The sequence below is a fragment of the Saimiri boliviensis genome, chromosome 4, assembly GCF_048565385.1.
Source record: "Saimiri boliviensis isolate mSaiBol1 chromosome 4, mSaiBol1.pri, whole genome shotgun sequence".
Taxonomy (NCBI): Eukaryota; Metazoa; Chordata; class Mammalia; order Primates; family Cebidae; genus Saimiri; species Saimiri boliviensis.
This window is the reverse complement of record NC_133452.1, coordinates 12,177,073-12,198,304: the sequence shown is the minus strand read 5'-3', so window position 1 is coordinate 12,198,304 and position 21,232 is coordinate 12,177,073. Positions and strand designations below refer to the sequence as shown.

The following is a 21,232-nucleotide window of genomic DNA, read 5'->3' as shown; positions in this document are numbered from 1 at the left end:
AGTCCTCGGCGCACAAGTAGACGCAGTGATGACCCCGCTTCACCGCAGGGAGACCAGGCCTAAGGGACTCGTCCAGGGTCGCAGGAGCCGACCACACAGGGAGGCGCAGCACCCCCCGCGGGAGCAGGCGGCGGGTCCAGCCTGGCGCATTCGCGGGCCGGGCTGCCCATATAAGGCTGCGAGCGGCCAGCATCGCGGCCAGGCTCCTGGGGGCGCCCCGCGCGGGGCATCCTCCTCCGCGGCGAGGAATGTGTGGCATCTGGGAGGCCCTTCCGCTCCACGCCCGCCCGCGGGGAGCCTCAGCCCCCGGGCACGGCCTCGCGCAGCTGCCTGGCCACAGCGGGGAGCGCGGGGCCCGGGGCGCGGAGCGCGGGGCCGGGCAGGAGGCGGCGGCGCGCCCTCACCTGCCCCAGCCGGGGAGGCGGGTGTGGGGAGGAGGAGGAAGGGGAGGCGGCCTGGGAGGAGCCTGGCGCGGCGGGAGCGGCGGCGCAAAGTGAAACTCTGGGAAGTTGAGGGCGCACCGGGAGCTGTCGCTGGCAGCGTGCCTTCGCGGGGACGCGGCCCCGGCCCCCGCCGCAGCGGGCCCGGCGCCCCATGGCCCTGAGTAAAGGGCTGCGGCTGCTGGGGCGCCTGGGGACGGCGGGGGACTGCAGCGTACTGCTGGAGGCGCGCGGCCGCGGCGACTGCCTGCTGTTCGAGGCCGGCACGGTGGCCACGCTGGGTGAGTCCGGCCCGGAGGCGAGGGCGCCCGCCTTCTCCCAGCGTTGGGAAGACGGGTACCCCCTTTCCCGAGGGAATCGGGCGGCGCGGGGACTACCGGTGCGTGGGGGTCGCGGGCAGAGGGTGGCTTTTTGAATGAAGTGGGGCTGGGGACTCCGGAGGGCACTCCGGCTGGGCGTGGCGCACGGAGGCCGACCGCCCCTCCTCGGGGATCTCCGGTCCCCGCGGCCGCAGGATGTGGTTGCTGGAGAGCCGGCTGGAGCGCTTTGCTTATTCAAGAGAATCCTGGCGTGGGGTGCGGGGAGGGGGGGGTGACTTGGGACCCGGCCTGACCTTGTGCCTGGCGCCTTTTCTTTGGCACCTGTTGATGAAACCAGCGATTGCCCTTTGGTTTGTGTTGGCGGCGCCACTCCTGGAGGGGATGGGACCAAAGCCCCAGAACACAGGCTCTGGAGAAACTGCTGATGGCACCTTTGTCCCACGTAAATACTTGGTCGAGAAGCATGGGTACTACGATGTACAGAATTTGTAAGCAAATTTACCATGACTCTACCTTTATGCTGTGTTAGATCCTGTAAGCCAGCGAATTTCACCTACGGACTTCAGAAGCCTTGAAACTGGCATTGTGCTATGGGCTTTAGAACATTATCTCGCTTAATTTTCACAATTCTACTAAAGAGCTATTATTGTCCCCATTTTGCAGATGAGCCAACTGAGGCCCGAAGAGGCTAAGAAAGTTGCTTGCCAAGGTGACGCCGTCCACCTGACTTTCATGTAGCTGTTTCTATAACCTCATTCAATGCGTGGCTTCCTGGTATCGCTAACCTCCTGGGTCCCTTGTTTTGTGCTAACCATTATAAGGAAAGCCTGGGTAGCACCGAAGCACGTGAAACCAGACCTGATTGATTGTTAGACTTGTAAATGTGGACACGGGAGAGTGGGCGCTCACCAGTAGGCGTCCAGCTGTAGCCGCTTCCCGGTATTCCGAGCTAAACAAGGTGAAGCGTGGGGTCACGTGCACTTGAGGTGGTCGCAAATGTATCAGGCAGTCACGACTCGCAGATGCCTCTAGCCTTGTTTTCACATTTATATGCACCGACTCCAGTTCGGATGTATGTCTTGGAAGGACTATCTCTTTCTGATTCCCTGATCATTTCATTAACATGCATTTATCCAGCTTGTTCTCAGTCACTTGATTACTGAAACAATGTCTCCAGTATTCTCAGCATCAAAGGTGTGCAGCGAATTGTAGATTACGTTATTTTTAGATTATTCCAATTTGTGCTGTCCTGAAGAGTCTAAGTTTGGTCATTTGGTATGGCCTTGAAAGAAAACCACAGAAGTTTCCATTCCATATTAGATGTCTACTTCATGCCACATTTATCAGAAGTGAAAGATTAATTTCACGGTACAAAACTACTGTTTCATCAAAGAGATTAAAATGTCCTTCAGTTGGATTACGGCAACATTAAGCAAGGTTCATACACGTTTAAGAGTTCTTTGAAACTGCTTGGAAAAAAACTTTTTTCAAAAGTGAAGATTTAAAAATGATTAACGACAGTAATGTAGTGCATACTTTCCATTTGAGCTGAAGTTTGGCCTGAGGTTTACATCACGTTGGTGATTACAGTATACCAGATTTTAGAACAGAGAATGTGGAGAGGAATTGGCTCGTCTTCAACTCATGTGCAGTCCACATTTGTCATTTAACCCAGCATTCATTATTCAGTTGAAAACTTAATTTTATTTATTTATTTTTATTTTTGAAACAGAGGCTGCTTCTGTTGCCCAGGCTGGCATGCAGTGGCACAGTCACAGCTGACTACAGCCTCAACTTTCCAGACTCAAGTGATCCTCCCACCTCAGCCTCCTGAGTAGCCGGGACTGCAGGCTCGTGCCACCATTTCTAGCTAATTTTTTCTTTTCTTTTCTTTTTTGGATGAGGTCTCACTGTGTTGCCCATGCTGGTCTGGAACTCCTGGGCCCAGGCGATCTTCCTGCCTTGTCTCCCAAAGTGTTGGGATTACAGGTGTGAACTACTATGTCTGGCATGAAAACTTACTTTTTAAAAGTCTGTTTTGTGGCCGGGCGCGGTGGCTCAAGCCTGTAATCCCAGCACTTTGGGAGGCCAAGGCGGGTGGATCACGAGGTCAAGAGATCGAGACCATCCTGGTCAACATGGTGAAACCCCGTCTCTACTAAAAATACAAAAATTAGCTGGGCATAGTGGCGCGTGCCTGTAATCCCAGCTACTTGGGAGGCTGAGGCAGGAGAATTGCCTGAACCGAGGAGGCGGAGGTTGCGGTGAGCCGAGATCGCGCCATTGCACTCCAGCCTGGGTAAGAAGAGCGAAACTCCGCCTCAAAAAAAAAAAAAAAAAAAAAAAAGGTCTGTTTTGTTTAAGTGAAATGAAACTATTTTTTAAAAAGTGGCTGTAGCATTTGGTGACTTTGCTGGTCCGGAGAAGGATTGTAGGAGAGAGCCTTCTGTTACTAGAAAGTCATTTCAAACTTTTAAAATATCCTAAATGCATCACTATTGGATAAAATGGCTCTGAACCTGAAATTCCCATCTGTGTTCCAAAGGGCTAGCTAGCTGTTTCTTTGAGAAAGTTAATGTGTGTGTGCACGCGTGTGTGTGTGTGGTAGGGGGGGCAGGGGGGTGAGACGGAGTTTTGCTTTTATTGCCTAGGCTGGAGTGAAGTGGTGTGATCTCAGCTCATTGCAACCTCCGCCCAAGTTCAAGCGATTCTCCTGCCTCAGCCTCCCCAGTAGCTGTGATTATAGGCTCACGCCACCATGCCTGGCTAATTGTTGTATTTTTAGTAGAGACGGGGTTTCGCCATGGGGCTGGGCTGGTCTCTAATCCTGACCTTAAGTGATCCACCCGCCTCGGCCTCCCAAAGTGCTGGGATTATAGGCATGAGCCGAGAAGGTGGATTTTTTTTTTTTTTTTTTTTTTTTTTTTGAGACGGAGTTTCGCTCTTGTTACCCAGGCTGGAGTGCAATGGCGCCATCTCGGCTCACCGCAACCTCCGCCTGCTGGGTTCAGGCAATTCTCCTGCCTCAGCCTCCTGAGTAGCTGGGATTACAGGCATGTGCTACCATGCCCAGCTAATTTTTTTGTATTTTTAGTAGAGACGGGGTTTCACCATGTTGACCAGGATGGTCTCGATCTCTTGACCTCGTGATCCACCCGCCTTGGCCTCCCAAAGGGCTGGGATTACAGGCTTGAGCCACCGAGCCCAGCCACAGAAGGTGGATTTTTACAAGAAGATTGCAATCTCTACTTTTGTATGGGGCAGTACCCTGTGGCAGCTGGTGTGGCTAGTGGTCTAATCTTGATCTTGCACCTTTTCCTTGAAGTTCAGGGTTGGGGGTAGCTTCCTGTTCTCTTCAGCTGTGGTTTTCCTGTGATGGGTCCTCCTAGTTAGTAATGAAAGGCCGAGAGGCTGAAGTTGTGGGTAATGGTCTTTCCTGGTCCCTGAGTCATTCTACCTTCTGTCCTGCTCTGCTACGGATGCCCGCAACTGCTTACCTAGGGGCCACGAGAGATGAGGGGCGTGGGCCTGATGACCATAGGCGCTGACCCTTCCTAGTACATTTTATTCCTGAGGGATCTCAGCTGGAAAAGCGCCTCTCACCAAAGGGGCCGGGTGGTTCCTTATCATTTTCAGGCAATGCCTGGAGACAGTCAGGGGCTTGAACTGGGCTGTAACTTTTAGGAAAACTGATGGTGCATGAGTCGTGGACTGTTGGACTCCTCCCTTCTGCACCTGTCCTCACCTGTCCTATTCTAGAGTGAGCTCTTCACAGGAGGCCATCTGGACTGCTAGCAGGATGGTTGAAGGAATCATTCCAAATTCCTGCTTCTGAAAGAGTTAGGTTGTGAATCTATCTTTTAAGTCGATCAGTGGGAGCAGAAATTCCAGAGGCAGAAAAGTCAAAATGTATTGGCACCCATTTAAAAGGTTTTTAAGAAGTCTCGGGGACCTGATTGCGGGGTAGGAGGCCTTCTCAGCACACGTGGGAAGCCCAGTAGTTGGTACCAGGTTCTCTGGCCCACAGTCTGCAATTAGCAAACAGATATTCCCTTATTTGCACATACAAAAACTCTTCCTGTCTCTGACTGTTGTAAACTTAGGGAAAAGTACTTATTGTTAACAGATTTTGTTTATTTTCAGAGTCAGCCACTGTGTTCCAAAGTTCAAGATTCTCCAACAGACCCCAGGAATGGTGGCCTGAGGGTGTCCCTGTGAGTGAAGCCTGCCTCCTGCTCCCCAGCCTGGCTTTGCAGTAGCAGGGAGGCAGGGATAGGGCAGGAGGCTTGAGAGACTGCATTAAGTTAATTAATGGGCGTCCCTAAATTACTCTGAGCTTCTGGGGAAAGGTTCTGTGTAAACACCAGGCCTCCGGGTTCTCCCAGCTGCTGTTTGTGCGCAGAGGCCACACCTTGAGTTTAGCTTTGTTTGAATTGGTGAGGTGGCCCCGGGGCAGAGTAGGACAGTGTGAACTGGTGCCTGGGTCACTTTCTCAGGTTTTGTGGCCAGATTTATTGGGTCACGGACTGGAATTCTGATCTGCTAAGAGCACCAGAGGATCAACTAAATCGCCATTTGATAAATGCACCTGGATGAAGTGGGAACCACAGGTAGGACCAGGTGAGGGTTCCAGGGCCCCTGACCTGGGAAACTTGAAACTTGAACAGTCCTGGCCTGTCTGCCTCCAGGGCTGGTTTGCCTCCTCTCTCAGTGGTAGGTTGTCTCAGCGTAGTATTTGCAAGATGCAAACTGGGATAGCGTGTGCTTCTGTGGTGTTTTGTTGTTGTTGTTGAGATGGAGTCTCGCTCTGTCACCCAGGCGGGAGGGCAATGGCGCCATCTCGGCTCATTGCAATTTCCGCCTCTCAGGTCCTAATGGCTCTCCTGCCTCAGCCTCCAGAGTAGCTGGGACTATAGGCATGCGCCACCACGGTCAGCTAATATTTGTATTTTTAGTGGAGAAGGGGTTTCACCATGTTGGTCAGGCTGGTCTCAAACTCCTGGCCACAAAAGATCCACCAGCCTTGGCCTGCCAGAGTCCGGGTATTACAGACATGAGCCGCCGCGACCAGCCCTCCCATGGTTTTTGTGACTCACCTATAATATCGTGATTTCAAATCTTACCACGTTCTTGTTTCGGCTGTGTGGCTCAAAAACTTTGCTTTTAACCTTTAATTGTGAAAATGTTTAAACACAAAAGTAGAGGGAAAAATGAATCCCCTGTGAACCTGTCATTTAGCATTGATGGTTACCAATATACTGTCCATTTTTTTTTTTTGAGACGGAGTTTCGCTCTTGTTACCCAGGCTGGAGTGCAATGGCGCGATCTCGGCTCACCGCAACCTCCGCCTCCTGGGCTCAGGCAATTCTCCTGCCTCAGCCTCCTGAGTAGCTGGGATTACAGGCACGCGCCACCATGCCCAGCTATTTTTTTTGTATTTTTAGTAGAGACGGGGTTTCACCATGTTGACCGGGATGGTCTCGATCTCTTGACCTCGTGATCCACCCGCCTCGGCCTCCCAAAGTGCTGGGATTACAGGCTTGAGCCACCGCGCCCGGCTATATTGTCAATTTTATTTCACTTGTCCTTTTATTTTTGATGAAAACATGAATCTCTTAAAGTTTGTTTTTTTTAATGCCAGGCAAGATTCTAATTTGTTGGGTTGGGTTTTTTTTTTTTTCTTACTAGCATTTAGGTATGTAAATTCGTTTTTTAAATTTTAAAGTAAATTGACAAATTATTACTGTTTTTTGAGATCAAGTCTCGCTCTGTCACCCAGGCGGGAGTGCTGTGGCGCGATCTCGGCTCACTGCAACCTCTGGAGCTTCAAGCGATTCTCTTGTCTCAGCCTCCTGAGTAGCTGGGACTACAGGTGTGTGCTACCACACCCAGCTAATTTTTGTATTTTTAATGGAGATGGGAGTTTCACCATGTTGGCCAGGCTAGTCTTGAACTCCTGATCTCAAGTGATCTGCCCACTTTGGCCTCCCAAGGTGCTAGGATTACAGGCATGAGCCACTGCAATGGGCTGACAAATTATAATTATTTATATTATGGACCACAAAGTTATCATATATGTGTACAATGTGGGATGATTCAATCAAGATGATTAACATAGTTACCACCTCAGATGCTTTGTTTGTTTATTTATTGAGATGGCGTCTTGGTCTGTCGCCCTGGAGTACAATGGTATGATCTCGGCTCACTGCAATATCTGTCTCCCAGGTTCAAGCGATTCTCCTGCCTCAGCCTCTGAGTAGCTGGGACTACAGGTGTATGTCCCCATGCCCGGCTAATTTTTGTATTTTTAGTAGAGATGGGGTTTCGCCATGTTGGCCAGGCTGGTCTTGAACTCTTGACCTCAAGTGATCCACCCACCTCAGCCTCCCAAAGTTCTGGGATTACAGGCATGAGCACTTATCACTTATTAATCGCAGCTGACCACTTATTTTTTTGGAATGAGAACATCTGAAATTTATTCTCCTAGCAATTTTGAAATATACATTAACTATAGTCACCATGTTATCCAAGCTCAAAATTTACTTGGCAGATTTCCATGTGGCCAACAGCAGAAACGGTGGCATGAACTGATTCTGAGACATTGGCCAAGACGCATTTTTAAAAGCAAAGTGACCACGTGGGAAGGGTCAACCACAGCTTGGAAGAACAGGATGCTCTCTGCTGGTGAGCTCAGGAGAACAAGGTCTGGGCCCTTTGATGGCACTGCCTCTAGCCCCGGGTAAGAGAGGGCCGAGGGCCATGTCCAGTGTCCTCTGCTGCTCGAGACCCTGGAGTGTGCTAAGCACATCCTGCAGCTGTGCAGCCCCTCCCACGGTGTCAGACAGACTGCAGCCACGTGTCCACCCCAGACCTGGGCGTAGGTATGGCAAGGGCGTGTTACAGGTGGGACAGGACACACACTAGCTGGGACTCTTCGTGTGTATGCAGGAGGCTCCCTGCAGGGGGCCATGAAGCCCAGGTTGGGTGCTGTGGGGGAAGAGAAGGCGGCCAGGCTGGGGCAGCCCTCCCCACTGGCCACAGCATGAACCTGGCCCTCCAGGTAGTCATGGCAGCATACTTTTCATGGTAGGAGGCTAGAACCTATTTTATTTAACTGTTTTACTTTGTTAGCTTGATTTAAAACTTAACAGTGTGGCGTACAGGAGGCAGAGCTCATGGGTGCTCTGGCCCCAGCCCCTGCAGATATTCAGACGGACCTGCCCTGGGCACGTGTCCCAGCCTGTGTCTCTCTGCCATGTCTCTCTTCTGGAGTGCTCCTGGGGTGCTCAGGGGGCTGCTCAGTTTCTGTCGCTTGGCTCCTTCCGACTTGTCACTGAGGATGGGGAATATATTGTTTTCTTTCAACTTGAATTGTCCTCAAAGCTGTGGGTAAACTGGCCAGGCTCAGACTTGGGAATTTGATTGGAGTCCCCTTAGCATTTCTGGGCAGGGGTCGGTGGTGTCGTGGCCGGCTCTCCTCAAGGTGAAAACCAAATTGGGCTGGGAGGGTGCACTTGACACTTAACGCCCCCAAGCTGCAGTGCCATCAACCACACTCTGTGGACGTGAGGCTGTCACTGGGCAGGCTGGGTCCACCCTCAAGTCCATACAAAACAGCCCAGTTCAGGGCCGTGCTGCTTTTCCAGATCTCACGGACAGGAGCCTTCCGGGGCACTGTTGACCTGAATGTAAGCCGCTCTTTCTTTCTGGAGGGAAATTTAGGCACGTGAATGAAAACCCTTAACAGCCTGCAAGAGCTTAACCCCGGATTCTATGCGCAGAAGTTTATCTCAGGAAATATTCCCAGATCACTAGCCCGTTTTGCTTCAAGGATGTTTGTCGCAGGCTGTTTGGAGTTTTTAACTGGTTAAATGAACTTTGATTCAACTTGATCATAATAGCTGACATTGTGGCATGTTTACCATCTGCCAGGTGCTGATCCAAGTGGCTTATACATATTAACTTACTTCATCTTTATGTCAAGGCAGGTACTGGTAATCGCCATTGTACACTTGGGGAAACTGAGGCACAGACAGGCTTAAGAACTTGCCTGAGTCTCCACCGCCAATGGAAGGCTCCAGAGAACAATACGTTTCTTAGGAAAAAAAATTGAATATATATGTATATATATGGAAAAAGACCCCCTTTGTCCTGTTGTCTCTGGCTTATCTCGGTTTTCATCTGGCATACACTTTTGATCCAGGCGGTTCCCACTGGGGAAACAGCCAGCGCCTTTCTGAGCAGAGGGTGTGGCACTACAGAGACAAAGCTCGATCTCTGGGAGAAACGTGGGCTTCAAGGCCGTGCTCCTGCGGGCGGAGTGGAGCCTCCACATGGATGTCCCAGCACTGGGAACAGAGGCCAATGCGGCCCAGGGTGCTGAGGAAAGTGCTCCCCAGTGTAGAGGATGCTACAAGACCCCAGGCTTCTCAAGGAACATGAGGCCTGGCAAACCCAGAATGTTGGACCGGGTCAGCTCCAAGGTTGGGTTTGAGCTGGAGAAGTGTCTGCGGGAGGATGCTGGGCTCCTGCAGAGCATGTCTTCCTGCCCCTGCGGGCTTTTCTGGGGGCCTGGGAGGCTCTGCAGAGTGGGTGGACAGAACCATCCTTGCCCCAGGGGCACTGGGCGTGAGTCTGGTGCTGCGCCAGGAGGCTAGATGCCCTGGCCAGGTCCCGTGGGCTGCGCCGTCTGTGCCCTGGGCCTGCGAGGCTGGCGGGCTGCCACTGCTTATAGAGCCTCCTGGTTGAAAAGGTGACTCGGAGCAGTGAATTTGCTAGGAGCCTGTCAGCCACGGAGCCAGAAGGACAGCTTGTGCCCCAGGCCCAGACTGTGGGAGGTGGCCCCAGTGCAGAGGTCTGAGCTTCTAAGGCAGGTTTTTGAGGAAATGGGGCTCTCGGGCCAGGTACGTGGTTGTTTGCATTCCTGCATCTCTGCCAACTCTCTCCAGCCTCCCTCTCCCCGCGGCTGGGGCTGGTGGAGCCCGCGTCCACTGTGCCGCAAGCCAGCCTTCCATCTCGGATGGAGTTGTGTGTTTTTCAGCGAGCCCACACGCCCCCCGAGGACAGGGCCTTGGCCCACACCCTTGCCCCTCCATCAAAGCTGCTAGGAATTGAAGGCACATGTCGCCAGGGTCCTTCGAAGTAGGATGTGGTCTCCCCGAGCAGAACTCTGGCTCTAAATGCTCTCCTGGCTCTGGCGTTGGTGTGGGACTTGGATTGCGGGAGAGGGCAGCGTGTTCACGGTTACTGCTCAGACCCAGCGGAGGACAGAGCTGCTCCAGGCTCCTGGCAAGATGTAGCAAAATAGCCAGATTTAAGGTGAGCACGGCCTCCCGGGCAGCTTCTCACCCTGCCGCCGCTGCCTGTCTGTGAATGCTAAGGCGAGGGGTGGTCCTGCGTTGACTTGTTACTGACTGGTGGGTGTAACCTGGAAGAGGCAAACGACTTCCTTCTCTTTCCTCTGACCCTAGAATGTTCCCGTGCTACGCCTCCAGACACTTCACCTGATTTCCTTCCCACCTCTCTGCACTGAGGACAGGGAACTAGGTGGCTGCTCACAGTGGGTACAACTGAGGCTTGCAAGACAACCTTGGCAATGGGACAGCCAGACCCCAGCCCTGAGCGCCTGCCTCGTCTGTACCCAGCCCTGGTCTCCTTTTCAGCTACAAAGTCAATACCTTCACTTTCAGAGAGGGAGATGTGCCAGGCCAGGAGAGGCTTTGGGTCTATCACAGACGGAGACTGCCGGTCTATCACAGCTTAGCTGCGCAGTCTGAATGACTCTAAGGAGGGGGAGAGAGATTCTGCCTCTAGAGCCTGGCACACACATTTGCTGGGGAAAGTGGCGAGTGTGTCATGACCAGGTGAGGGATGAACCTTAAGGACATTGGCCGAGAACACCTCCCCTCCTCACCATGAGTCCCTTATTGTCTACCTCACCTGGAGACCTGGTGGCAAATCAGGTCCTGCCTGGTTGGCTCTGGGGTGGGTGTTGAGAGCCTGCCATTCTAACAAGCTCCCGAATGATGCTGGTCCACTACCGTGCTCCGAGTACCAGGATCTCGCACCGGCTTGGAAGGGAGGAGACCTGAATCCTAGCCCTGGCTCCTTAGGCTCTTCTTTGCACTGGGGGAATTTAAATCTTACCGCCCCAGTATCTTAATCTGAAAACAAATGAATGACCACCTATGTTGCCTTTCCTACTCTGAGGTGCCATGCATCTTAAAAACAACAACAACAAAAAAGGATTTAGGGCTGGGTGCAATGGCTCACGCCTGTAATCCCAGCACTTTGGGAGGCGAGGTAGGTGGATCACCCGAGGTCAGGAGTTCGAAACCAGCCTGACCAACAAGGTGAAACCCCGTCTCTAAAAAAAAAAAAGTTTTAAAACTAAACGTGTCACCCTCACCATCACTGCTTCCCACACCTAAAATTATAAACCACTCAGAAATTTGAGCCTTAGAAGTGATCTGGCAAGGCAAATTGAAGTCGGCTTTGAGGTCTGAGCTAAACCTAGACATCTAATGCTGTGCATTTTTTATGGGATGCTTATAAATTAATGAAAATGTGAGATTATCTCTCCTTGATTCTACCCTTTCCTACAACCAGCAAAAACTTATAAAAAGCAATCAAAGCTAACTTTGGGAATGCAAAGGTATTGACTAGAATATCATGGACTGTGCTAACTCCAAGGCTGCTTTAGCAGATTCTTGTTAAGAGCCATGACTGTTTTTAATTTGTATTTTTTGTGGTTGCATAGTAGGTATATATGTTTGCAGGATACATGAGATATTTATTTTGATATAGGCATGTAATAACCACATCATGCAAAATGGGTATCCATCCCCTAAAACATTTACCTTTTGGTTACAAACAATCCAGTTATGCTCTTTTTTTTTTTTTTTTGAGATGGAGTTTCACTCTTGTTACCCAGGCTGGAGTGCAATGGTGCAATCTCGGCTCACCACAACCTACGTCTCCCGGGTTCAAGCAATTCTCCTGCCTCAGCCTCCCGAGTAGCTGGGACTAGAGGCACGCGCCACCATGCCCAGCTAATTTTTGTATTTTCAGTAGAGACGGGGTTTCACCATGTTGACCAGGATGGCCTCAATCTCTTGACCCCGGGATCCACCCACCTCAGCCTCCCAAAGTGCTGGGATCATAGGCATGAGCCACCACGTCCGGCCCAGTTATGCTCTTTTATTTTCAAATCTACAGTTAATTATATTGTCACCATGTTGTGCTGTCAAATACCAGTTCTTATTCATTGCTTCCATTTTTTTTTTTTTGTACTCATTAACCATCCCCACCTCCTTCCCAGCCCCCACTACCCTTCCCAGCCTCTGGTAACCATCCTTCTCCCTGTTTTCGTGAGTTCAATTTTGAGTTTTAGAGCCCACAAATAAATGAGAACATGCAATGTTTGTCTTTCTGTGCCTGGCTTGTTTGTTTGTTTGTTTGTTTGTTTGTTTGTTTCTTTGTTTCTTTTAAGAGAGAGTCTTGCTCTGTTGCCCAGGCTGGAGTGCAGTGGCGCGATCTTGGCTCACTGCAACCTCTGCCTCCCGGGTTCAAGAGATTCTCCTGCCTCAGCCTCCCAAGTAGCTGGGATTACAGGCACCTGCCACACGCCTGGCTAATTTTTGTACTTTTAGTAGAGATGGGGTTTCACCATGTCGGCCAGGTTGGTCTCAAACTCCTGACCTCAGGTGATCCGCCTGCCTCAGCCTCCCAAAGTGCATGGGTTTATAGGTGTGAGCCACTGCATCCAGCCTTTTTTTTTCTTTTTATTTTTTCTTTTTATTTTTTTGAGACAGAGTCTTGCTCTGTCACCCAGGCTGTACTGCAGTGGTGCCATCTCAGCTCACTGTAACCTCTGCCTCTTGGGTTCAAGCGATTCTGTTGCCTCAGCCTCCCCAGTAGCTGGGATTACGGGGACCTGCCACCACAACCAGCTAATTTATGTAGTTTTAGTAGAGACAGGGTTTCACCATGTTGGCCAGGCTGGTGTCGAGCTCCTGACCTCAGGTGATCCACCCGCCTCCATCTCCCAAAGTGCTGGGATTACAGGTGTGAGCAACTATGCCTGGCTGGCTGGCTTGTTTCACTTAACGTAGTGATCTCTCGTTGCATCCATTTTTTATGGCTAAATCGTACTCCACTGTGTACATGCACCACATCTTCTTTATGCATTCATCTGTTGATGGACACTGAGGTTGCTTCCAAATCTTGGCTATTGTGAACAGTGCTGCAGCAAACACGGGAGTGCACATCTCTCGCTGATATTCTGACCTCCTTTCTTTTGGGTATATGCCCAGCAGTGGGATTGCTGGATCAAATGGGAGCTCTACTTTTAGTTTTCTGAGGAACCTCCAAATTGCTCTCCATAGTAGTTGTACTAATATAGTATATATAGCACATAACATATGTTTAGTATGTAACATATATATAGAGAGAGTACGTAACATATAGAGAGGTTGTGCTAATTTACATTCTCACCGACTGTGTACAAGGGTTTTTCTTTTCTCTGCATCCTCACCAGCATTTGTTATTACCTGACTTTTGGATGTAAGCCATTCCGAGGTGAGATGACATCTCACTGTGGTCTGCACGTTTCTGATGATCAGCGATGTTGGGCACCTTTTCATATGCCTGTTTGCCATTTGTATGTCTTCTTTTGAGAAGTGTGCATTCAGATCTTTTGCTAATTTTTAAAAAAATCAGATTATTAGATTTTTTTTTTCCTGTAGAGCTGTTTGAGCTCTTTATATTCTGGTTATTAGTCCCTGGTCAGATGAGTCGTTTGCAAATACTTCTTCCCATTCTATGGGCTGTCTCTTCACTTTGTTGATTGTTTCCTTTGCTGTGCAAAAGCTTTTTTTTTTTTTTTTTTTTTTTTTTTTAACTTGATGTGGTTTCGCTTGGTCCTTTTTGCTTGGTTGCCTGTGCTTGTGGGGTATTGCTCAAGACGTTCTTGCCCCGGTCAATGTCCTGTGGGTTTTCCCCTTCTTGTAATAGCGTCATAGTTTGAGGGCCATGGCATTCTTAAAACCTAATTTCCTTTCCTTAAAACTTGATTTCCTTTCCTTAAAACTTTCATTCTTAACATCGCATTTTTTTTTTAAAGTAACCTGGACTGTCTAGGGAGCTGGGAGTTCGTGTGTCTGAAATGTGTGGTCTTTTTTATCTGTCTGTTTGAACTGTCTGTTTTATATGTTGCATGAACCCCGCTTTATCATGAAGCTTATCAATGACTGATCAACTGTCTATTGGAAACATTCTCTTCAAGCTGCACCGTTCTGTGCAGCTCCTGCTGATTCAGCAAAGCTGAGGTCAGGTGGAACCCGGCTGGGCAGAGACCAGCGATTAGAAGTCTGTCACAGGCGGTGACAGTCCCCGTGCTCCGGGGAAGAACAGTGACTCTGGCTGTCCCGGTCTGTTTCAACAATGGAGGCTGTTTGTTTTTATTTAAGTGGTGTGAATAAAGAAAGAAATCTTGGAGAACTAAGGCTGGAGCTTCCCAGGCTTGAGCCAGGCCCCTGTGACGAGGCCTGTCTGGGTCCGGGGACCTACCTCTCTTTTCTCCTGGACCACCTGGTGGGGGCTGAGTGGGAAACAGGAGGGCCAGCAGCAAGCTGCAGGAATGGAATTCCATGATGGAATCTTACGTCTCCAGAGTGGACAGACAGAAGCTTGTGTTTTCATTTCTTTTTTTTTTTTTTTTTTTTTTTTTTTGAGACGGAGTTTCGCTCTTGTTACCCAGGCTGGAGTGCAATGGCGCCATCTCGGCTCACCACAACCTCCGCCTCCCGGGTTCAGGCAATTCTCCTGCCTCAGCCACCTGAGTAGCTAGGATTACAGGCACGCGCCACCACGCCCAACTAATTTTTTGTATTTTTAGTGGAGATGGGGTTTCACCATGTTGACCAGGATGGTCTCGATCTCTCGACCTCGTGATCCACCCGCCTCGGCCTCCCAAAGTGCTGGGATTACAGGCTTGAGCCACCGCGCCCGGCCGTGTTTTCATTTCTAAGGACATCTGCCGTGCCCTCCAGGCAGACCACATAAACGGCATTTTTGGGTGCAGCCTGAGAGATGCTGTCTGGTGGTATACACTGATATTAACCAGCAGCAATAGAATTGGATTCTTACTGACAGGGGAAGATAAATGAGGGATGATTTTCATGGGGATGTTGAAAATACAGTTCTGAAGCCCCCGGGGAGCTGCAGGGGGTTCCTGGCCAGGAGCGCCCCTCCACGGCCCTGCGCCACCTTACATTCCAGGCTTTGACTCTGTGTGTCTGAATATATGGGGTTGCGGTGCTCCCTTCTAATTCACAGAAGGCGCTGTATGGGCCCCACACTGCCCATCCTGCTGAAATGGGCAAAGGCCCTTTCCCAGCCTGAGTGGTAATGATTCAGCCAACTGCAGAAGTGGTATTTGGAGCTCACCCTTAAAACATAAAAGCATGTTACGTTCAGACCATATACAGGCAATGAGAAAATACCATGAAATCTGACTGCATATGAATGGCCCCAGACTTCAGGGCCTCTGAGTGTGTCTTTGAGTGTGTCTGACTTGGGCAGCATCTTCTCCTTTTAGGTTTCGGGCTCATTTTACTGTTAGGAAAATTAGTTTGCTGAGAGGGTCTCAATTTTGGCTTAAAAGAGAAAATGTACACTTTGGAAGGCTGAGGTGGGCGGATCACCTGAGGTTGGGAGTTTGAGACCCGCCTGCCCAACATGGAGAAACCCTGTCTCTATTAAAAATACAAAATTAGCCGGGCATGGTTGTGTGTGCCTGTAATCCCAGCTATTTGGGAGGCTGAGGCAGGAGAATGGTTTGAACCTGGGAGGCAGAGGTTGTGGTGAGCCAAGATTATGCCATTGTACACCAGCCTGGGCAGCAATAGGGAAACTCCATTTCAAAGAGAGAGAGAGAGAGAGAGAAAAATACATACATATATATAAAATACCCAGAAGACTTGAGGGGTGCTCAAAAAAAAAAGTGTGTGAGCTTCAGAGGAGCACCTTGAGACTCCAGCTCCATCACCTCCGCCCTCCTGGGCCTTCCTGGAAGAGCTCTCCATCTTGCGGCTGCCTTCTCCTCTCCTGGACACTCCTAAAGTGTTTTGGGTGCGGAGGATGGGATTAACCACTCAGGAAAGCCAAGAGCTAGATCCTGAAGCATCTACGTGGGAAATGCTCATCTGTGCATGGAATGAGCATCTGCAGGTGAAGTCCCATGTTTGGGATCTGTTTGGCGTGCGCCAGGACACGTGCACGCGCACACACACAGTGGGGATGGGGAGTCAGTGAAATAAGAGTGGTAAAATGTTGACAACTCTGGGAGCCGGCTGACAAGCTGCTTGCTGGTTCACTAGATGGAGTTCTAAATTGGCTGCTTTTCAGCATCAACAGATAAAAATCAATAGCCTTCCTGTATGCCACCATTAATCAATTAGAGTCTGTAATGGGAAAAGCAGATGCCACTCCCCCACAGTTTCTGGGAATAAACATAATGTGTAAGGCTTAAAAGAAGAAAGCTATAGAACTTGATGAGGCCCAAGTCTGTGGAAAGGCATACCATGTTCTTGGAATGGGGACATTAGCACCATAGAGATGGCTGTTCTTCTCCAGTTAGTCTAGTGCAAGTATCCATGAGTAAATCCAATTAAATTCCAACAGGAATCTTGTCTAAAATGTAACAGGTTGGGCCAGGCACAGTGGCTCACTCCCGTAATCCCAGCACTTTGAGAGGCCAAGGCAGGTGGATCATGAGATCAGGAGATCGAGACCATCCTGGCTAACACGGTGAAACCTTGTCTCTACTAAAAATACAAAAAATGAGCTGGGTGTAGTGGCACCCGCCTGTAGTCCCAGCTACTCGGGAGACTGAGACATGAGAATCACTTCAACCCAGGAGACGGAGATTGCAGTGAGCCGAGATCGTGCCACTGCATTCCAGCCTGGGCAACAGAGGGAGACTCTGTCTCAAATAAAAATAAAAATAAAAAGTAGCAGGTGGATTTTACAGTATCTCTGGACTCTCCCACATGTGAACTTATGCTTACCTTCATTCTCCCAGTTTGGTTAATGGCAGCACCATCCAGGCAACTGCTAATAACAAAAGCCTGTGAGTCATTCTGACTCCCCTTCCTTCCTCAGCCTCATCCCTCATCCAACCTACCAGTCAGTCCTGACCACCCCAAAACAGATCGCGAACCCCACCAAGTCCCCCTGTTGTCACTGCTACCTCAGGAGTGTAGCCACTGCCCCATGTGCTTTCCTGGTCTGCCTGGCACCCTCTTGACTCTCCTCCTGGCCCTTCCTCTGCTCCTCACATAGTGACCTGCCTGAGGCCCACATGGCCCTCTATCTTCTGCCCCTGCCTCTTTCTCCACGCTCATCTCCCACCATTTCCTGGGTTCACTGCATTCAGCAGCCTGGCTTGTTCCTGCTCAGAATCTTCACACCCCCACCCACCTGCCTGCACTCCCTCCCCCAGGGGATATGGTTTGGATCTCTGTCCCCACCCAAACTGATGTTGAAATGTGATCCCCAGTGCGGGAGGTGGGGCCTGGGGGGAGCTGATGGGGCCATGGGGGTAGTTTCTCATGAATGGTCAGCACCATCCCCCTTGGTGTTGTCGTCATAGCAGTGAGTTGTCACAAGATCTGATTGTGTAAAAGTGTGTAGCACCCACCCCACCCTCTTGGCCCTGCTCCTGCAACATCCGATGCCTGCTCCACTTTCCTTCTGCCACGAGTAAAAGCTCCCCAGGACTCCCAAGAAGTAGATGCTGCCATGCTTTCTGTATAGCCTATAGATCCATGAGCCAGTTAAATCTCTTTTCTTTATAAACTACCAGTCTCGGGCATGAACACACGAACACCAAGGTTAGCCTGGATGCTTTCTCCTCCTCCCTCCTCCCTCCTCCCTCCTCCCTCCTCCCTCCTCCTCCAGGGCTCAGCTCAGTGACTATAGTGAGACCTTCCTGACCTCTGTGGCTGGAATACCCTGCAGCCTCCACACACCAGCTGTCTCTGCCTCATGCCTGGTTTCCTTCCTCCTTAGGGCTTATCACTGAAATTGCCTTGTGTGTGTGCTTGTGTGGAAGTCTGCCGTTGTCCACTGCAAAAATGCAGCCTCCATGGGCGTAGGTTGAATTGGGTGTCCCAGAAAAATAAACCCGGGATACCTTGTGATCTTATTTGGAAATAGGGTGTTTGCAGACGCAACTAACATGTAAGTTAAGATGGGATCGTACTACTATAGGGTGAGCCCTGAATCCACTGTGACTGGTGTGCTTATAAGAAGAAAAGGGGCATGGAGGCAGATACACGTGGAGGGACGAATGTCATGTGAAGGCACACAGGGAAGACACCCATGTAGCAATGGAAGCAGAGATGGGGGTGACGGTGCCACAAGCCAAGGAATGCCTGGGCTGCCCGAAGCGGGGACACGCAAGGGAAGATGGCCCTGCCCACGCTTCGTCCTGGGTTTCTGGCCTCCAGACTGTGAGACAAGTTTGCTGCTGTTTTAAGCCCCCTAGTCTGTGGTTCTTGGTTACAGCAACCCAGGCAACTAAGCCAGGGGCATCGGGTATCTCGTTCCATACCTTACCTTCACACTGCCTGGGGTGGGAAGGAGGCACAGCAAACGCTGTTGAATGATGAAGGATTGGCAAACAATAGCCAAGATTTTGAAAAAGATCAACAAAGACAGATTTGATATACCAGATAGCAAAACATATTAGAAAGCCCTAACTATCGTGGGGGCTGTCAGCACCAATCAATACAGTGGCGTGGAGGACTCAGAACAGGCTTGTATGAGCAATATTACTTCGTTTCTTATAAAGGCGATGGCCTCGGTCAGTCAGGGAAAGGTAAGGTGGTACTCAGCACCTGCTGTTGGTGTGGTTGATCAGTGCAGTGCCTACGAGGCCCCTGCTCTATTCAGCTGGATATTCACCCAGGCCTTGGCTGGTCTGCTGGGAGAATAGGCTGGAACCCTTGGCTGACCAGCAAGATGCTGCTTGCTGCTCCAGATCCAAGGGAGTGAGGGGTCTTCCTGGCAGTTCTCGCAGGTGGCTGCACACACAGCTGTCGTTCTGGTCACTGGCTCCTCCAGGAGCCAAGAGACCTGGGTCCCCCAGGAGCCAGAATCCCTTATAAAATTCCCAGCCTGACAGAGCCCCGGGTTTATGCAAGGGGCATTCCATGTTACAAGAGTTACCACACCTGGCTGGGCGCAGTGACTCACGCCTGTAATCCCAGCACTTTAGGAAGCTGAGGCGGGCAGATCACGAAGTCAGGAGATTGAGACCATCCTGGCTAACGCAGTGAAACCCCGTCTCTACTAAAAATACAAAAATTAGCTGGGCGTGGCAGCATGCACCTGTAGTCCCAGCTACTTGGGAGGCTGAGGCAGGAGAACCACTTCAACCTGGGAGACGGAGGCCGCAGTAAGCTAAGATTGCGCCACTGCACTCTGGGCGACAGAGCAAGACTCTGTCTCAAAAAAAAAAAAAAAAAAAAAAAAGAGTTACCACACCTAAGGAAGCCTGCTTGGGATCTTCACTGAGCGGTTATAATTCACTTACAGATCTTCCCTGTCCGGAGGCAATTTGCCAATCAAGGTCATTTTACCACGAGCAGTGTTGTCTAGTAACAGAGTGCACGCTCCACCTTGATTGGGGTCCCCAGGGAACCAGAGCTAGGGAATTAAGCGAACATCAAATTATCATATAGAAGGGAAGAAAGACTTTGTTAAGTGTGTGACCAGAACTATCCATGTGGACGGTAAGTGAGAGTCCTACGTTTTATCACACACTAAATGCATAGGTGTTGACTTAAATGTAAAAAAAATACAACTTTCAAAGTATGAGAAGAAGATATAGGAGATGCTTTCACAGCCTTATGGTATGGAAAGACTTTCTAAGGAAAGCATCCAACTCAGAAGTCATAAAGGAAATAAACCTGACAAATGTTAAGAAATATTTTTATTGAAGTGTAACACATAGAGAAAAATGAACACTCTAAGCGTTCAGCTTCATGAATCTGCACCAGTGAGCACACCTGCATAGCCAGCGTGCAGATCTGGAGAGAGCATTTGCATCCCCGTCCCTCCCCCCATTCAGAATGATAGATTTGACTACCTAGAAATGGAAAACTCCAGTATATCAAAAAAGACACTATAGACATACTGAAAAGACAAACAATGGCCCAGAAGGAAAGTTTGTGCCGCCCTCTGTAACATAGAAAAAGGCCAAAGATGGATGATCGTAGCGTATAAAAGTACTCCCATAGATCATGAAGAAGAAAGACAAATAGTTCAACAGGAAAACTGGCAAAGGGTATAATGAGCAGTTGCAGTTCTCCGAAGGAAAAATACAAATGGCCGAGACAATGGAGCTGGTGTGGCCGGCTCTGCCCAGCACGGCCATTGGCGTGTGGCCACTGTTGGGTGGGTGAGGGCTGCATGCCCGGTCTCCAGCCCCACTCTCCTGCCATCTCCCGCTGTGATTCGGCCATGGAGCTCAGGCCCCGGGTGGCAGAAGCACACCCTGCTAATTGAGCAGCTACCCCGGCTCCTGGCTTCACAGCCATGGCCTGGCACCTGTCTCCCTCCCCCTAGCCCTACCGTTTTCCCTTGGGATGTTTGGTTCTCTCTGTACAGGCTCTGAGCTGGTTCCATGGGCTTCCAGACAAGCCCAGATTGAACCTTCCCTCTATGGAGCACACCTGCGTAGCTTCCAGCTGAGACCTTGAGACACAGCCCGGGGGAGCCAAGCTCAGGGCTGGGAACATCCAGGCGGGGCTCAGGTGCTTGAGGCGGACAACGGTGTGGTGCAGGACCAGGAGTGGCAAGGACACTAGGGGGGGCGTGATATTCAGAAATGGGCAAGTGGTGGGTAGGACATCCACCCTCGAAAGGCCAGGGTTTGGGAGGGCAAGGAGGCCCCTGGCAGGGTCGGGGCAGGCATCCCAGGCAGGCAGTGTTTGTTCTGTCTAGCGGGCTTCCCCGGGGAGGGGCCCTGGGGCGAAGGACGTCATGTGCAGGTGGCTGGGAGACCTGGTCTCTTTGGAGCTGTGCAGCTCCTGATCGCGGTTGACAGATTTCAAGCCCTGCTCAGGCCAGTATTTCTCACACAATTTGACCTTTGGTTCACAGCACACAGCGCACAGCTTCTGGTCCAGCAGGGCACCTCGGGATGCAGTTTGGGAATCCTAGCAATGACGTGGTTAAGATTCTGGGGCCAGGTTCTCACCTAGCCAAAAGGGTTTTTTTTTGTTTTTGAGGCAGTAGCTAATTCCAGGTACAGAAAAGCCATTGGTAAAGTGGAGGAAGCTGTTTGCAAATCCACAAAACGATGGTCACCAGGGTCACCTGAGAAGGTTTCTTCTGCCCTTTTGTGAAAAATAGCGTGATGTTTTCCCGTGGTGATAAACAGGGCCTCTGTACATAAGCAGG

General features: G+C 50.5%; 1 protein-coding gene across 5 annotated transcripts in view; it reads left to right on the top strand.

The window, feature by feature from the left end:
- The first annotated feature begins 463 nt into the window (after positions 1–463).
- The window catches only part of SYNJ2 (synaptojanin 2), a 122,080-nt gene continuing 101,311 nt past the window's right edge, over positions 464–21,232 (top strand). For all 5 annotated transcript variants that reach the window (XM_010344300.3, XM_010344301.3, XM_010344299.3 and 2 more), the window contains exon 1: positions 464–721. In XM_010344300.3, coding sequence (XP_010342602.1) covers positions 595–721 — 127 coding nt within the window. In that variant the 5' untranslated portion in view covers positions 464–594. The remainder of the gene's footprint in view (positions 722–21,232) is intronic.